Raw genomic sequence first — 19,286 nt, forward strand, 5'->3', positions numbered from 1 at the left:
TATGATTTTCTAGTGAGACTGTTTCAGGATCAAAAAGCTGTTTGAACCATAGATAACCTAAGTTGAAGTTCACAAGTCAAGCTTTGATAAGTATGACATTTAGGCGGGAATTATTTGTTGTAGGTTTTTAATGAATATTTTTGCTTGATGTTAATTGTAATATTAAAAATAAGCAATGGGAATTTTAAATTTAACCAAATTGTTAGCTGATGTAGCTCCTCAAGCGTTAAAAGAAAATGAACTCAAAACATATTTTGGTAATTATATTAAAACCAAAAAGGAAATGTGTAGATAATAATTATTTTTCAGGAAGGAAAGTAGCAATAGATGCTTCTATGTGTCTATACCAATTTCTAATTGCAGTCCGAGCAGAAGGGGCTCAATTAACATCGTCCGACGGAGAAACAACATCACATCTTTTAGGTAATTACCTTTATACGCATTTTATAATTTAATAAGTAAATTATCAACAAAAATTCAATAAATTGAAGCGAACATGATGTTTTAGGTACATTTCATCGAACTATACGCTTAATCGAAAACGGTTTAAAGCCGGTGTACGTGTTCGATGGGAAACCTCCAGAGATGAAATCCGGAGAACTCAGTAAAAGACAAGAGAAGAGAGTTGAAGCTCAAAAAGCTCTCGATAAGGCTACGGAAACTGGTGATGCTGCCGACGTTGATAAATTCAATAGAAGGTTAGTAAAAGTTACCAAACAACACGCTGTAGAAGTTAAAGAACTTTTAAAAATTATGGGAGTACCTTACATAGATGCTCCTTGCGAAGCCGAGGCTCAATGCGCTGCAATGGTTAAAGCTGGTCTTGTGTACGCCACTGCTACGGAAGATATGGATGCATTGACTTTTGGTTCAAAGGTAATAACTCAAATAACTCCACACTTTTTCAATTTATAGAGTCTTTTGTAGGTTTTATTGAGGCACTTGACTTTTAGTGAAGCAAGGAAAATGCCAATACAAGAAATTCATTTGGATAAGGTTTTAGAAGGCTTGCAGTTGAAGCAAGAAGAAGTTAGTGAAAATTTCATTTTATTTTACTATGTACTGTGTGTTTTTTTTATTTCATATTGTTTCAATGTTTATCTACTTCCTCTATCATCTTTACACTCATTTCTCCTGCTTTTCCTCCTAATTTACTGTCTTTAATCCTTGTTGGTATCATAGTACTTGTAGAATCTGGACTCTATATTTTATGTTGTTTTTAGTACTGAAAACTATTTATTTCAGCCCAATTGGTCATTATCACACTATCCTCAAATGCTTGTAACAATATCATCCTTAAATGTTTGTAAACTTCCCATCTACTTTCCTGAAGAATAACAAACAAAATAAACACAGGAAGCTAAACATTTTTAGCAGTTGATAGGTCCACAATCCTTGTAGGTTTCATAGTACTTTTGTACTGAAACCTTTTTGTTTTAGCCCAATTATTAACAGTACCGTTCTTTAGTGATCCAAGAAGAACAATTGCAAAGCAAATGTTCAACATAAGATGTGAATAGTGTTAGTAGTTGATTGCCTATAATCTTTTTTGGTTTAATAGTACTTGGAGTACTTTACTTCACATACAAATCGATTTTGTACTGAAAACTGTTCATTTTAGCCCAAATATTAATTTTTACACTTCTTCATTGTTAGTTGAAACTATACTGTTTCTCAATGTTGCCAGAAAAATAATTTTTCTATACAAAATGAAAATGGAGTTGTAGTTTATAGAACAAGTTTTTCTTTCAGTTCATCGACTTGTGTATATTATTGGGTTGTGATTACACGGATAGTATCAGAGGTATAGGACCGAAGAGAGCGATTGAATTGATTCAAAAGCACAAAAGCATCGAAAATATTATAAAAAACATCGACAAGGAAAAATATGTTGTACCAGAAAACTGGAATTACGAAGGTGCCAGAGATTTATTTAGGAACCCCGAAGTATCTGAAGTACCAGAAACCGAGGTAAATAAAACTTAACACATCAATTTTTATTGTATAATTATTAATTTTTAGTTGAAATGGAGTGAACCGAACGAAGAAAAACTAATAAAATTCCTTTGCGGCGATAAGAATTTCAGCGAAGATAGGGTGAGAAACGGGTGTAAAAAATTAATGAAAGCCAGAGGGAATTCGACGCAATCGAGATTGGACGGGTTCTTTACTGTCCTTTCCACCACACCGGCGAAGAGGAAAGTTGAAGATAAGAAAAATACACCAAATAAAAGAGGTAAAGCTGGTACGGGAAAAGGAAGAGGCAGAGGAAAATAAATTTAGATATGTTATATAAGTGAGTTTTTGTATAATTTGCTCGTTATATTAGTTTTTTATTTGGTATTGAACATTTTTTACATTTATAAAAAACTATTTTCATTATCCTAATTAATTTTTTTTAAATAAAAATTTTATTTTTTCAAAATTGTTATCAAGATTAATATAACTGCAAGTGTTTCTTTATTTACTTGATTTATCCTATTGAATAATGTTTTATTTATTATTTTTTTGTAAATTTGAAATAATACAAATAAGTAAATACACTGGAAAAAATTATTTATATGATTTATTTTTTTTTACAAAAGGATAAAAGACTTTCGATTAATTGATTTTTTGATACATATAAAAAAAATAATCTTCAAGTGACCAATTTATCAACTAAAAGATGTAGTTGTCTATTATTCGTAATTTCACTTCTTCTCTTCAAGTATTCTTTTGTTTTAACCTGTAAACAGGTAAATACAATTATACAAAATCTATTTTAAAATACGAGTTAATCAATATAAATCCAATCCTGTCTTTTATTTATATCATAAAGAAAAATTATCGAGTGACATGGTATAGATATTCAGCTGTTCCCAAATGTGCTGAAATAAGTACGATTTAACACTTTTGACTTCTACAACTTTAAACTCTTCCCAAATCTGTTAAAATAAGTGCGATTCAACACTTTTGACCTCTACAACTTTTGGCTGTTTCCAAATATGCTGAAATAAGTACGACTTAACACTTTCGACCTCTACAACTTCCGACAATTCCCAAATATATTAAACTAAATTCGATTTAACACCATTCGCGATATTGAAAAACCTTCCGGAAACTTTTCAATATCGAGATAAGCACTAAACTATCCAAAAGTTATACTTTGAGTGAGATTATATCAAATTATATTTTTATATTGTTTTCTATAAGATAATTAACTCTACTTTTGATTAAAAGTCGAATATTTTATCATGGAATAATGCAAAAATATTGAAAAATTCGTAAATATAGCAATCATACAGATAAAAGTCCGTTCCTGTCATATATATACATATATATATATATATATATATATATATATATATATATATATATATATATATATATATATATATATATATATATATATATATATATATATATATATATATATATATATATATATATATTATTAAAAATTGAAAAAAAATGATTATTTCGACTTCAACTTACCATATATTCACTATCAGTGTAACCGCTTCTTGAACATAGTTGCCACAAGTTCAAAGCTAACGTGTTCGTTTGCTTAATATCGAGATCACTTCTTATGGCAATTCGAACGAACAATTCGATAGCGATCTGAACTTGTTTCCTACAATTACCCAGATCTTTCAATAGATTCAATATTTCCCTCACAATAATCGAACACATATTGTTAATTTCGTTTATAAATTTGAGATCGGATCCGTAGAGAGCATCGTTAGATTCAACTGAAATAAATTAGAAAATATATCCGTATAAAAACACGCTAATTTGGCGTTTTCCAAGTCACAGAATCCATTTATCGAAAGCTAAGATATTGGAAATTAGTATTTTCGGTTTTACCCACAATTGGATTGACTTTTTTAACGGGATCTATGGAATAGTTCATACTTGATAATAGAAACATATCGCACTTCATAGAAAAATATATTTTCCCCAAAAGCTGGAGTAAAACTAACCTAATCTAGTATAAATTTAATCTAATCAACCCCAACCTAATCAAGGATAAAATAAACCTAACCTAATTGGAGCTGAAGCAAACATAACCTAATCGAAGTTAAAGTAAATCTACAGTAGGCTAAAGTAAACCTAATCTAATCGAAGCTAAAGTGAAGTAAACTTAACCTAATCAAAGCTAAAGTAAATCAAACAGTCTAAAGTAAACCTTACTTAATCGAAGCTAAGTAAACTCAACATATTCTAAGCTAAAGTAAACTAAACCTTACCTTCTCGAAGCTAAAGTAAATCTAATTTAACTTAAGTTAAAGTAGAAATAAACTAATCGAAGCTGAGTAAACTCAACCTAATCGAAGCTTAGGTGAACTAAACTTAACTTAATCGAAGCTAAAGTAAATCTAACCTAGGCTAAAGTAAACCCAACCCAATTGAGGCTAAAGTAAATCTAACCTAAACTTAACCTAATCAAAGCTGAAGGAAATCTAACCTAACCTATGTTAAAGTAGACCTGAAACTAATCGATCTAAATTTAATCGATAAAATAAACCTAACCTAAAGACAGTTCTGATTTTGAATACAAACACAAGTTGAATAAAAAAAAATGTGATCAAAAATTATTTATGACCTTTTTCTTTCCCCTCTTCTAAAATTATGTCCCCCAATATACAACGTTTCGTTCTGTTTCTAAATCCAGTTTTCAAAAAACCGAACTGGAAGTCGCACAATCCGAATATTGGTAAAACCGGAAGTACTACATCTGGAACCTTGATAAATGGATTCGACGACATCGAAAACGCTAAACTAACGTGTTCCATAATTAAAATCGAAATGATTTACAAAAAATGATGGTACTAACCCTTATCGGCGTGGTATGGATATTCTTCTTGAGCGAATACCGATAAGAGGTCTAAAACGTTGATATACAATAAACCCAAATTGCACGCTTGTTTATCCCAATCTAATTGTCTTATCACATTTAATAACGATCTCGTTAAACCTAACACTCCTCTATCGGGGTTATCCGGTACTACGAGTAGAACCGATAAAAATTTTTTTATATAAGCTACAATAAACGATTCCGGTTTCGAAGAGGAGTCTTCCAAGTCGGGTATTATTGACAACGCAGCCTTTAAACACGCGTCAGCTAAAACAGACATTCAAATATGAATTTCCACAATACGAAAATGTATGGGAACAGTTGACGGCAACCATGTTTTGAAGTTCCAACTGTCAAATCGGCTGTCTTTTATTCACTACGTTTTGATGAATCACCGTGGACGTTCAACAACACGTGTATAAGGTAAAATTGTTTTATCAAAATGGATGTTGTGTTTTGGAAAGGTTCCGCGAGAGTGGTCCATTTTGTAGTCGCTATAATCGTCTTACTGATACGCTAAATTTGCAAACAAAATCATCACTATCAGTGAGAACGTGCAGTATAATACGAGATAGATGAACTCGACCTTTCCTAGACCAAAATATGGCGATTTTTTCATCGTGACTTTGACTTGACTTGACACCCGTGAATCTCCAAGTCTACGTTGAGCGTGACAAAAAATGGGGGTCCACAATCGTAAGGGGGGGGTCCATGATAATTTATTTGGTTTGGATAGTGAGGAACTAAAATGTAGGCTATCAATATACAACGCGTCGAGACTTGCCGTTGCCTATCAAGCAATCAATTTCAACATTTTATTTTCGAAAACGGTTAATTCGTCGTTGAAACTCATCCACAACTCAAGTTTCCATAAATAGATTACTATCAATTGGTAATTGGTAGTAATGTAGCTGTAGGGGGTCCACCGGATTCAGCAAAATGTTGTAAGTTGTCTATGACGCAGAAAAGTTTGGGAACCAATGGTCTACATTCATGGAACATCCACTGTAGATAAACGATCATAGACAACGACGTGTGTTCGCTAGTGTAGTTCGAAACCTGATCTAGTTAACATCTAAATCAGTGAGACCCATTTCTGGAACGAATTTGTCGAATTTTCGAAGGTATCAATTCATGATCTCTTTTAATGGCAGATGAACACACTATTTACTGATAACACAACACTCACAATTACACTGTCTTCCATTCGTTTCAATAATCAAGTTATCGTCTTCAGAGACTTGGGTATCGAAACGCGCTTCGGACAGTGTAATTGTGAGTGTTAGTATATATAGTGTGTTCAATTTGAACGGTTCTATAGCCAATATAATCCATGTCATAGGTCATATTCCACCTAATTTTTAAGACAATATAAAAATTTGAATACAAACACTTTGTTTTATACAAATATACAGCCGTAACTTATTATCGAAGAATTTGTTGAACGCCCTGTATAAATAAAACTATACGAGAGCCAGTATCTACGTTAACCTTGATTTTTTTAAAGAAATTTGTAAAATTTCTGCTCATATTTGTCGAATTTAATACAAATATTTTCAAATGATTCACCCTATATCAAATACTATTGAAATTCTACTATAACTCCAAAAGAAAAATGTTTTTAATGAAATAATTTAAAATATTTTTAATTACACGTCGTACATTGTTTGACGAAATGTAACCAATAGCTTTCACGAAACATAATGAGTCATTATGTTAAGGTTCGGAGAAAAACTTAAATTTATGCAAAATAAGAATTTTATCATCGAATAATAGAAATAAATTGTTTATATTTTATAATAAATTAGTTACTTTACCTTGTCCTAAACATTGATTGAATATAGCAACCTGTGCCGAAACTAAATACAATTCTAACCTAACTTTTGTCGATAATATCGATGGAATTGTTATGAAACAATAAGCGGCGCAGGCTCTTACAAAATCACCAGTTTTTCTAGTGTGCATTCCTTTCACTATCTGTCTGGTATTAACAGACAGCGTATTGACTTGCTGAAATGATTAAATAAAATTCATTTTCTTTTCGTTTAATACCAGTAAATTTTATTCATTCAACTCGAACATTCATACAAGAAATAATTCAAAATCGATATCGAGCTTAATAACGAATTTGTTCAGGGTTTTTACTTATTATAATTATTTGTTAAATTAAAATTAAATAAACAAGCAAAAACATAATAAAAATGTAAGATTCAAATTCAATGATAAATCGATTCTATATTTCCCTCGATCACGAAACTGTCAAATTTTCAACAACTGATCACGTGATAACGCGTTGTTGCTTTGAGGAACTGAAATATATGTGAATTTATCAAAAGTGATTTCTTAAAAATTTAAGGTTCATTTAAAAAATCGTGTTTTCCAATATTTAATTCTTATTGAATTAACTATTCTTTGCTGACTCATTGATTAAAACAAAGGCAATATATTTTCAATAACAGAATTATCTTTTTCGAGATTAATTAAATACATACTTCATTTTACTATATCTTTTGGTAAATATTAATTAATTTATTGGATGGTTTATCATTTTCGTCAGTAAATTGTTTAATGAAAAAATATTAACGTTAATAAATTAACAGGGACTGACTTTCTCAATTATATCTAAACTTAAAATTTCGTATTTATAACAAACTGTCAACGTCAAATGTACTGGAATTGCGTTCACATAATTACGCCACGAGTGTAAAAATTGTACAAAAACAGCGTTCATGAAACCTCACTATAAAATATACACCACAGCGTCATAAACGAGCCTGGGGATTTGCTTAGAGTGCACTTTATATTTCTCACATTACTCTGGCATGCGCAATAATATAGTCAGGTTGTTTTATAAAGGTTTGATATCATTATGGAGATTGTGGAAAGGATGTTTGTTTATATTTAATAAATAACATGAAAAAAATAGCCTAGACCAGACACGAAGATGCATTAAACAACTAAACCTTATACATTAAACCAAAAATATAAGTATATATAATAAGGAATTGCATGAGTATAAGTTCCCTGTATACTGTTGCCAGATTTTGAAAAATTTATTGTATGTTTTTCAGTTTCAAGAAGATATTCGTTTGAATACGAAACAATCGAATTCGAATCGAACTGTCAAAATCGTATATAAATAATTTCACATCATAGCACGAATATAAGGTCATGCTTAGACAACGTTGCCAGATTGTGAAATTAATTATGAAGATTTAGGAATATTTGATCGGAAACTAACACGTTATGGATGACGTATTAATGTCAAAATTATTAGTACTTCATAAAAGTCTTAAAAAAATTGAATTTGAATTAAACTGTCTACGTCAAATGTAAATAATTTGACATATTGATACGAACATAATGTCACGTTTAAAAAACGTTGACAGATTGTGAAAAAAATAGGAAAATTTTGGAAATTGATGTACTTTGATATTTAATATCCAAAAATTATCTGTTTGAGAACTAAAACGTCATTAATGACGTATTAATATCAAAATTACTAGTACTTTTTTAAATTTCCACATAAAAATCGTATTTAATAAAATGTCAACGTCAAATGTAAATAACTACATCATGGAACGAGTATGAAGTCATATTTGATCGATGTTGCCAGACTTCAAAAAAATTAGGAATAAATTCCAACTATACATCACAAAGCTCAAATTCGATCGCGTTTAATCAACGTTGCCAAACTTTGAAAAAATTATAGAAATGTGTATATGTTGATGTATAAAACTAAAACGTCATTAATGACGTATTAATGTGAAAGTTAAGTATACTGTTTAAATTTAAATTCATATTTGATCGACGTTGCCAGACTTTCAATTATGCAGATCGAAGAAAGTATAATGTTGACATATAATATCATGAAAATATTATTTTCGTAACGAATACGTCATTTCCCATATATCAACAAATATTTATCGGCTTATAATATAATAAAAATAATTATTTTAACGTCACTACCGGTTCTTTACGATAATTATATAAATATTTGTAATCTATCCGTAAAACGAATTATATTTTTATTTGAACCGTTTACCGCTACGCCGGTCCTGTGCCACTGACAGAGAATATATAAACACGACGATTAGTTCGCCCTCGGAATAATCCGGGGAATCCCAGACAAGAAAAATGATTGTCGATATACCCGTGCCAGTATTTAGAATCGGCAGTATAATCGTGATATTCGTACAATTAACTGTATCGTATACGATGTCGAGTGAAAGTTACAATTATACCGAAGAAAGAAATAAAATTTTACAAGAAGAAAGAATGAAATTCATAGGAAACGATTTAATTCTAACAGACAACGAAATGAAAGCGAACGAGATCATTTTAAAAGTGAAAAAAACCGAGTTAAACGAAGGTTACGATAACGAATCGACTTTTTTGGCTTCCCAACATTTTTTTAAAGCAAAAAATAAAATAGAACGATCCGAAATGTTTAACATAATAAAAAAAATACCGAAAGGCGGTTCGTTGCATACTCATTATCTATCCGGAGTATCGGCAGATTTTATTATCAACAATATTACACACAGAAAAAATATTTATGGATGCGATTTGAACGGTGTTTTTAAATTACGTTTTTTCGAAGACGCTACAAATGATACGACTTGCAATTGGAAAAAACTGGAAGATTATAGGAAAGAAAATTCTAATTTCGACGATTGGTTACGGAAGCAATTGATATTAGATGTGGAAAATCCGTACAAAGAGTATCCAACGGCGGATTCGGTATGGGCGAAATTTAAAAAAATTTTTAGCACGCAATACGACATGGTATGTTATAAACCTGTTTTCGAACTATTCATTTATCAACTTCTAAATGAACTTTATTCAGATAACGTCATCTACACGGAATTACGAGGTACTTTCATGCCTTTATACGAATTGAATGGTAAAATTTACAACAGTAAGGAATTTATGAAAATTTTCATAAACACAGTGGAAAGGTTTAAAAAAAATTTTCCCGATTTCGTGGGAGTTCGGTATATACATTCGGTTTATCGAGGTCTGACGATCGAAAATTTGACATTACAACTCGACGAACTTACGGAATTGAAAAAATTGTTTCCGAATTTCGTGGCCGGTTTCGATTTGATAGGTCGAGAAGAGGAAGGTCACTGTCTATTTGAAATCCATCAACTTTTATCGAAATACAGCGAAAATTTGAAGTTTTATTTTCACGCCGGAGAAACTAACTGGTTCGGGCATACCGATCTAAATATAATCGACGCTGTACTTTTGAACAGTTCCCGAATCGGTCACGGTTTCGGTTTGAACAAACATCCTGTAGTGACGCGGTTGGCTAAAGATAAAAACATTTGCGTGGAATTGTGTCCGATTTCTAATCAAGTTTTGATGTTGATATCGGATCCCAGGAATCATCCGATGATCGGTTTGATGGCGGAAGGGTTTCCCGTGGTAATATGTAACGACGACCCTTCGGCATGGGAAACCATAGGTTTGAGTTACGATTGGTACGTCGCGTTTATGGCGATGACTTCCGAAAACGATGGGATACGAGTATTGAAGCAGTTCGCTTTAAATTCTATTTTGTACAGCGCCATGGAAGATGAAGAAAAGGAAGTTGCTGTTCGGATATGGGAGAAAAGTTGGCAGGAATTTATTGATTATATAATTTTACACCATAAATAAATTTCATGTACGTAAAATATTACAATTAAATGGTTAATGTCAATTTGCTGTGTATATTTATAATCCGGGCGCTGTAACGAAAATTTTATTGGAAATTTACTAATAATTTTTGGCACACGCGTACTTTAAGAAAAAAATTGTTCTGTGCTTGGAAAATGGGGAAAACCACCGGAAAAACTCTAAAAATTTGTATTTCGTCAATAACGTGGAACTGATTAAAAATTTCGATACAATGTATAGAAATAAGTTTGGAGAAAGGTATCTAAATGTTTTTTCAAAAAATTTTGAAGATACTTTCCAGTTAATTTGTTACCCGAAGTTTTTGATAATTTAAAAATAAAGAAATTAAATAAAATCGTCGCTGAATCGAATTATTTATTAATTGTTTGATATTTATTATTATTTATTTGTAATTTCGTTATTTTTAATGGTATTTACTTAAACACACAAAATTTTGGAGATACTTTCCAGTAAGTTGTGACCGCAGTCTTAAGTTATTGTGTGTGGATTTGTTCAAAACACTGTAATTACTAATATTTTCCTCAACATATAAGATACTAAACGGGACGTGGCAACGTGGGTTCTGTTAAGCCGAGTTTCAGCGTTGGATTCCCAATTTTCGAGTTTTTCCTCAAATTCGGGGGTATAAAAGTGAGATGGGATGTTTTTATGTGTGTTTTTAGTAGTATATCGATAAAAATGTTACGAAATACGATCCTCAGAATGATGGATCATGTACAATATTTCAACCAATAGCAAAAATATCGAAATTATTTAATTTCAATATGTACAATTTTATAAAATCAGAATCCGAAGAAAATAATTCGTTTCGATAATTCATTTCCTCAACATATAAGATTATAAACAGGACGTGGCAACGTGGGTTCTATTACGCAGAGTTTTCCCCCAAATTCAGAGGGGAAAATGTGGGATGGATTGTTTTTGGGAGTAATGGGTCAATATGTACAATTTTATAAAATCAGAATTTGAAGAAAATAATTTGTTACCCAAAGTTTTCGATAATTTAAAATTAAAGAAATTAAAAAAAATGACGTCGCCTATTTAAATTATTTATTGATTGTTTGAAATTTATTATTTGTTTAATGATATTTCATTATTTTTTATGGTATTTACTTGAACATATTTATTTTGTAATTAATCAAAAACAAAAACTTGATAAAAGCACAACACAAAGAAAAAAAGTGATGAAGAATCGACTCAATAAAAGGTAAGAGATAAACGATTTAATTAATTATTTTCACGTGCTAACCTCCCTAAAATTTAAAATTAACTAATTTTCACAACACATAATATAACATGTGTTAAAAAAATACATATAATAGCAGACTCAAAATCTTCTAATGATTCTAATTATACTGTAAATCGTCAAAACCATAATTAAATTGCATCGATTCATTCAAAATATTCAAAATATTTTTTATATAAATTTAAAAGTTACATATATCAGAATCGATTTACAAAATATAAAAAGCAAATAACAAAATAAAGATAGAAACAAATCAAAATAAAAAGAAACAAAATAAACAAACCGAACAGAATGCAAATAAAAAAGAGAAAAGAAGATAAACGAAGAGAGTGAATCAAAATAAAGAAAGAAAAAAGAATGAAATAAACGAAGAAAAAAGAATGAAATAAGTAAAGAAATAAGAATCGAAATAAAGAAAGACAAAAATTCAAATAAACAAAAAGAAAGAAATGCAAATGAAAATGATTTAAAATAAACAAAGTGAAAGAATCAAAATAAACGAAGAGAATTATTCAAAATAAACAAAGTGAAAAGAATCAAAATAAACAAAGAAAATGAATCAAACTAAAGAGAGAAAAAAGTATGAAATAAAAAAGAGAAAAGAATTAAAATAAACAAAGACAAAAACCAAAATAAGCAAAGAGAAAGGAATGCAAATTAAAAAGAGAAAAGAATCAATTTTAAAAAATCAGAATCCAAAGAAAATAATTTGTTACCCCAAGTTTTTGATAATTTAAAAATAAAGAAATTAAATAAAATCGTCGCTGAATCGAATTATTTATTGATTGTTTGATATTTATTATTTATTTGATGATATTTCGTTATTTTTAATGGTATTTACTTAAACAAACAAAACTTAATAAAATTTTTAGTGGTTTTTGTATTGTGGTTTTAGGAAGATAAATCTTTTAAAGTTGAGAACACTGCTTTAGAGATATAATTTAATAGCATATTAAAAAATAGTGAAATACATTCCATTCTCCAATAATCAAATGTCAAAATTAATGAACAATAATATTTTTAAGCCAATCATTAAATACTGAGACAGCAATAAAAAATTTTCAAAAAAAGGTTAAAACAAATTCCACAAGTTGTAAGTTCGAAATACGGTCAGTTATTTGGGGGGTGAAAAAAAAACTCACCTGTACGAGTTCGACCAAAATTGTATCGATATTGGAAAACGCCGCTCTCGCTTCGACGAAAAAATTCAATTGTTTTTCAAAGTCCCTTCCGTAATTAACTTTTCTCAAAATGTTACAAACAATTTCCCCTATTTGTTTATACTCGTCTTCGGGTGTAAGGGCGTTGACCGAATCGTGTAGAATACCGCACAAAAACATCAGAGCGTTCGTTATCACTGGATCGTTGGTTTTGTATTGACCGTTACATGTGGTTAAAATATTTTTACATACTTCCACTCTAACACATTCTTCTTGAAAAAGATCGACTATCGGTAAAAAATTATCCTACAATAAGCGGGATTTTGATACATTTTATACGTGAAAATAATGCACGTCTTGCAACCTAACCTAAATCATTTTAATATAAACACATCTTAACAACGTTGCCAAACTTAAAAAATAGTTTATACAACGAGAAAATTAAAAAAGTTACGTTGAATATTAAATATACTTTCTAAATCTTCTTTTTAGGTCTATTTTGATTTAAATATAGTTTTTTTTAATAATTTTCGAAATATAAATAAAAATTTAACGTTTCGAATTCATATAAATATATTTTTAAAGACTAAAAAAAGTCGAAATAAGGGATTTAAAATCTAGAACATTTAGAAGCATTATATATATCAAAAGGTCTAAAAAATAAGAAATTTAAATATAGTTTAAATATTTTGTAGATAATATTGAAGAAAATGGTCAAAAATATTAAAAATTATTTTGTTAAAACCATAAATTTCGATATAATGTGTACTCACCATTATGAGTAGCATTTCAAAGTCTTGAAATTGGGCCACAATTTTCGATATAATAATTTTCAATTCGTTATAGTGTTTTTCGAAATTTCTGTTCGGTGTTAAATGTTCAATTATGTCTCCCAATACGTAATTCAATTCTCTACTCTGAAATACCAACGAAAAATATATTAAGACACTAATTTAAGAGACATAATTGTAATTTTGGGTTATTTTTATCAAAAATGGTGTTTTTATACAAAAAAAATACTGTCTTTTCATTGATTTGTTTTATTTTTGAGAAATGTTTGAAATTATTTTCGAAAAAATTCAACAGCTGATTATTAATCTCGTAACATCATAATCCTCAGTGTTGCCGGATTTTTTTTAGAGAAGCAAATCAAAATAAATGAAGAAAAAAATCAAAATTAAGAAAGAAAAAAATTTAAAGAAGCGAAATAAACAATAAGGAAAGAATCGAAATAAGCAAAAAAAATAATCGAAATAAACAAACAGAGAATCAAAATAACAAAGTGAAAAAAATCAAAATAAAGAAAAACTGCAATCAAAATAAATAAAAAGAAAAGAATGCAAATGAAAAAAGAGAAAAGAATCAAAATGAAAAGAGAAAAAGAATTGAAATAAAGAGAAAGAATGCAAATAAAAAAAAATGATCAAAATAAACAAAGTGAAAAGAATCAAACTAAAGAAAAACAAAAATCAAAATAAACAAAAAGATAAGAATGGAAATGAAAAAAGAATCAAAATAACAAAGAGAAAATAATGCAAATAAAAAAGAGAAAACAATAAAAATAAAACAAATTAAAAAGAATGAAAATAAAACACAGTAAAAAAAAATCGAAACACAACCTCAAAAATCCTCATTCAACCAACATTACACTAAAAAAAAATACTTACCGTAAAACATTGTACGACAAACGGTACCCAGGCCTCCACGCAAGCTACATACTCATTCGGTTCGGTAAACGAACCGATATACCCCCAAACAATATTCAAAATATCCTTCCTCTGTTCGATCGGAGGAGGAGAAATCGTAACGCACAATCCCAACGTTCTCAATAATATATACAGGGGTACACCACCATCTGAACATTCATTTATTATCCCCAAAAATTCCAAAGTTCTTTCCGATACGTAAACCGGTTTAAACCCCGACATAATCGTATTCAAAATAAGAGAACTGAAAATATAATAAATTAATACGGGGTCAGATCGGGGTTAATCATTACCGATTCACCTGTTTTTTTGTTTTCTGCATACGGCTAGTAAGTTAGGTAAGTAAGTTTCGTTTACAACGCAATTAATTGTTTCCAATATAAAATCCAAAGCTGGGGTGTATAAAGTCATGTAACTGGAAATTGGCATGTTCTGTTTATCTAATTCCCTTTTGACGCTGCGGCTGAAAAGCTAAAGGGTACGGTGAAAATTGATCTTTAAACGAACATCTATGGGAACGTACATGTTGATAGGTATCTAGAAATCCAGTGAAGTTTCCCAATAAGAAACCGAAATCGGATTTTTCGTTGGAAATCGTTATACCAACTTTACACAGGTAACATCTAACGTAAACCGCCACTAGGGGGTTACCTATTCCGTTTATCATGTTGGTCATTCTGTTGAGACTTTCGGCACATTCGCTGAAATAATTGAGGGGGTTGATACGATTTTATGTCGAAGGGAAGTACTTACTGGGTGGATATGAAACGGTAGGAGTTCAGCAGTGCTATTTCGATATATAACCTTGGGACTAGTTCCCTTATCGAGGCAATTTTGTAAAACCAATTGAGGCAGGTTTCTTTGGCGGTATCGGGAACCATATCTGGTGTAAAATCGTCCGGTAGAGATGTGGGAGTAATAGAACCAGGCCTACAATGAAAGTTAATATTATAAATTGTACTTAACATTTATATATTTGATTATTTAGTTTAATTTCTATAATATTGAGTGGTGGATACATAAAAATGGAAGTAATTTAGGGGTTAAATGAATAGAATAAACTCGAAAATGGTAAATCGACATAAATTTTTGAATTAATAATAATAATAATAATCTTTATTAATAGCACTTGGCTAGAACATATACATATACAAAATTCCATATTCACACAGAAAGAAGATAAATAAATCAAATACAGTACTTCCAGATAAATAGCTACCACTTATATAACAATATTCTCTCTTATAAATGTTTTGCACAAATTCTTGAACTGCGACAAACTACCCGAATGCCTGACGCTTTCAGGCAGTTTATTGTATTGCTTTAAACCTTTGTAAAATAAGCTATTCTGGCTGAAATTAGTAGATACCCTATTTATATAAAAATTATTTTGTGACCGTGTATCATATTTATGTATATCTCTTACAAATTTAGTCAATTTCCTATATATTTACACTGAGAAAACTGATTACAATCATTATTATGTCATAATTTTGACAATACCAATTGAAAATCACTTAAAACAGAAGAAAAATTAAGATTAACCAAAATGGAAGAAACTAGTGAATGTAAAATCGACTAAAAATCCAAATTGAGTCAATTACCTACATATATACACTGAAAAAACTGATTATTATTCATTTTTCTGTCATAATTTTGATAATAATTATTGAAAGCTACTTATAACAGAAGAAAAACTAAAATTAACCAAAATGGAAGAAACTGGTGAATGAAAAATTATTTGAAAACCAAATTGAATCAATTGCCTAAATATTTACACTGAAAAACTGATTATTATTAAGTTTTCTCTCATAATTTTGACAATACCGATTGAAAACCACTTAAAACAGATGAAAAACTAAGATGAACTAAAATGGAAGAAAGTGGTAACTAATAAATCAATTGACAATTCGAATTGAATCCATTGTCTACATATTTACACTGAAAAAACATTTTTATTTCATATTTTTGACAATACCGAAAAGAAGCCATTTAAAAATGGAAGAAATCAGGTGATTAATTAAAGTAGGAAAAAATAGTGATGGGTATAATAAAAAACTATTCATACTTGTCCGGTTCCTACATTTGTACACTGAGAAAAGTTATTATTAATTTTTCTATAATTATTTTAATACCAGGAAGATACTTAAGAATAAAAGAAATATGAAGATTAAGCAAAATATATGGGAACTGATAAATGACGATTCATCAGAAATTTTCGTTTTGCACAAAATTATGGAAAATTAACACAACATATCACAAGAATAGTCCCCATTAATTTACACTGAGAAATATACATAAATTTCATCAACTTAAATGTATTTGATATTGAAATGCTAAATATTGAGAAATAAAAGATTAATTTGAACAAATGGATGAAAACAATTAAAAATAGAAGGTCTAAAATGATCATTCAACATATCCAAAATGCTACCTGGAAGAAAAATCTCGGAGCAAACTACAGGAATTTAATAAATAAAACAAAAGTACTCACTTAACATAAGTAGATTTCGTTCTTAACCTGTCAAAAACGAGTTTCCCAAACGTATCCAAGATATCTGTGATAAGAACAAATTTACTGGGATAAAAATGCAGAACTTCCGTATCTCCCAGTAATTTCGCGCACTGAATCGCTATTTTGAGAGCTTTAACTCTCTGTTCAGTATTCCAAGCCATCACCAATTCTTTGTTCAGCTGATCTATTTTTGAAATATACTCTGCTTGAGAAAGATCCAGTTTTTGTTGTGACCCTTCTTCGAATGAGTCCAATTGTTTCAATCTATACTGAACTTTATCGACGACTGTACTTTGAGCTTTAACTGTTACTGAAAATACATTAAATCAATTTTTATCTTATAATTCGCGTGGTTATGCTTGTACCTTTGTCCCCTTCGGACAAAAAACTGGTAATTATGGATAATTTCTCCGAAGTTGTGTATTTATTCAATATAAAAGTTCTCCTCGAATGCCAGGGTTCTATTTGATGGAACAAATTATTTTCAGAGTCTTTGCTTTTGTTTTTTGGTAACGAAAGTTCATAATTAGCCTGAAAAGTGAATTTCCATGCAAAGATAAGGATATTTTACCAAAACGAACGAAAGTTCATAATTAGCCTGAAAAGTGTATTTCCATGCAAAGATAAGGATATTTTACCAAAATTAGATATAAGAGCCATCCAGATAATAAAACACTTTTGAACAAATCTAGAATTGCCATCTTAGCTTCAAAATATTGTAATCCTCGTCCACACTCCGTCAATTTAATAAAATTTTTATTTCTACTAACCTCTGCAACCATTTTTGATAAAGGATCCATTTCTTGGAGAGCAAATTCGGACAAAGGATCAAGTTGTTTCAGTGCTAAGGTCAAAGGTTCCAATAGGGATATAGGGTTATTACTAAATGGAGTTCCATCATTTCCAGATATTGGTACTAAAATTCTTCTAGCTAATCTTTCTGTAACCTTAAAAAATCATATTTAACACCATTACTGAGGTCTGTTAGCGAACCAACCAGCCTTTTTTCAAAAAATAATAACGGCAAATTCTGGGAGTTTCTCTGCAAAAAACGCCTGTTTTTGAGCTTGTCAGAATTTATTTTTTCATAAGTTGGCACGCTAACTTGACAGACCTCCATTACTGTTAATAGAATCAACACTTACTATAGATTTCAATGGATGTTCATTAACTGGAATAAGGGGTGACCTAATCGCAATGTTATGGCAGGGTATTGATGTTTTCCTAAAAATTTAAATCACTTTTGTTGTCAATAAATTTTTCGGAAACTATTATAATGTTAAATCCATCTAAATTTTAAACTAGATAAAATAAACAGATAATATGCATATAATACGATTATATTCACCCTAGAAAAAGTAAATTTAATCAACTGAAATTTTATTGTTTTCAACTTTAAATGATCCCAAATCCAAAAAAAATAATTTGTTGGTATTCAAGTTTGGTTAATTGTGTATTGGTTAACTTATAACTGTTACATAATAATTATTAAAAACGTAAAAACTATTATACAACTAAATAAAGGTGTATAAATCCAACAAAGCGTAAAAATTCAACTATAAAAACATTAACATACCAGATCAAGGCAATGACACTAAAAGGCGGTTATAGACCGAGTCTGTTTAAAATTTTAATAGAAAGCAAAATACATCGTTGATAAAACTCTATATAATCTACAGTTTACGAAAAGCTAAGAAATACATACCATTCAACGATGTTTTCAGTCATTATTATTTGGTTAGCTCTCGGCAACGATCGAAAGTTATAGTATTCAAATTATTTGTATTCAGAAAATAGAATTAAACATATCAGAGGTAAATCACTATATTATTATTCACAATTACACACATATTTATGAACGAATTTATATAAACAACTATCTAATCTAACCTATATCTTTAAAATTTGTAATCAGATGATTGTTATTAATTATCAAAATCTCTTGACGTATGTTTATGGTGAGCAACAAGAGTGGTTTCCAGTATGTACCATTGAACTACATGTTCTGAACTGTTAATAAAAATTTAAAACTGAGCTAAATTGAACAGATCCGCGAGCAAAGTCATTTGATGCCAAATTGAACTTTCAGTCTTGTTATAAGTACATTTTTTCGTGGATCAATTAAATCAATTTA

General features: G+C 29.7%; 3 protein-coding genes across 3 annotated transcripts; 2 read left to right on the forward strand and 1 right to left on the reverse strand.

Moving 5' to 3' along the window:
• The first annotated feature begins 50 nt into the window (after positions 1-50).
• LOC130894122 (flap endonuclease 1) lies at positions 51-2,556 on the forward strand. Its single transcript, XM_057800715.1, has 6 exons — positions 51-257; positions 310-423; positions 509-876; positions 928-1,029; positions 1,753-1,971; positions 2,023-2,556. The coding sequence occupies exons 1-6, from the start codon at positions 176-178 to the stop codon at positions 2,275-2,277; spliced, it is 1,140 nt and encodes a 379-aa protein (XP_057656698.1). The 5' UTR covers positions 51-175; the 3' UTR covers positions 2,278-2,556.
• LOC130894119 (VPS35 endosomal protein-sorting factor-like) lies at positions 2,553-19,123 on the reverse strand. Its single transcript, XM_057800713.1, has 15 exons — positions 18,858-19,123; positions 18,298-18,376; positions 17,923-18,099; positions 17,518-17,683; positions 17,132-17,462; positions 15,391-15,567; positions 15,161-15,338; positions 14,939-15,108; positions 14,599-14,881; positions 13,705-13,848; positions 12,914-13,237; positions 6,655-6,847; positions 4,817-5,104; positions 3,475-3,731; positions 2,553-2,725 (listed from the first exon to the last, which is right to left on the reverse strand). Exons 1-15 carry the CDS (start codon positions 18,878-18,880, stop codon positions 2,639-2,641), a joined length of 2,877 nt encoding a protein of 958 aa, XP_057656696.1. The 5' UTR covers positions 18,881-19,123; the 3' UTR covers positions 2,553-2,638.
• LOC130894121 (adenosine deaminase 2-like) lies at positions 8,939-10,547 on the forward strand. The gene has a single exon (XM_057800714.1). It carries the CDS (start codon positions 8,975-8,977, stop codon positions 10,502-10,504), a length of 1,530 nt encoding a protein of 509 aa, XP_057656697.1. The 5' UTR covers positions 8,939-8,974; the 3' UTR covers positions 10,505-10,547.
• Positions 19,124-19,286: the final 163 nt, after the last annotated feature.

Source organism: Diorhabda carinulata, chromosome 5 (genome assembly GCF_026250575.1).
Source record: "Diorhabda carinulata isolate Delta chromosome 5, icDioCari1.1, whole genome shotgun sequence".
Classification (NCBI taxonomy): domain Eukaryota; kingdom Metazoa; phylum Arthropoda; class Insecta; order Coleoptera; family Chrysomelidae; genus Diorhabda; species Diorhabda carinulata.

Excerpts from the sequence above, each read along its gene's own strand:
- LOC130894122 (XM_057800715.1), top strand. The coding sequence starts at position 176 with ATGGGAATTTTAAATTTAACCAAATTGTTAGCTGATGTAGCTCCTCAA. Across the intron at positions 1,030-1,752 it reads TGCAGTTGAAGCAAGAAGAA|TTCATCGACTTGTGTATATT; the intron begins GTTAGTGAAAAT and ends TTTTTCTTTCAG. Across the intron at positions 1,972-2,022 it reads CTGAAGTACCAGAAACCGAG|TTGAAATGGAGTGAACCGAA; the intron begins GTAAATAAAACT and ends ATTAATTTTTAG.
- LOC130894121 (XM_057800714.1), top strand. The coding sequence starts at position 8,975 with ATGATTGTCGATATACCCGTGCCAGTATTTAGAATCGGCAGTATAATC.
- LOC130894119 (XM_057800713.1), bottom strand. The coding sequence starts at position 18,880 with ATGACTGAAAACATCGTTGAATG. Across the intron at positions 14,882-14,938 it reads TGCAGAAAACAAAAAAACAG|TTCTCTTATTTTGAATACGA; the intron begins GTGAATCGGTAA and ends TTATATTTTCAG. Across the intron at positions 5,105-6,654 it reads CAATCAATGTTTAGGACAAG|CTGACGCGTGTTTAAAGGCT; the intron begins GTAAAGTAACTA and ends TGTCTGTTTTAG.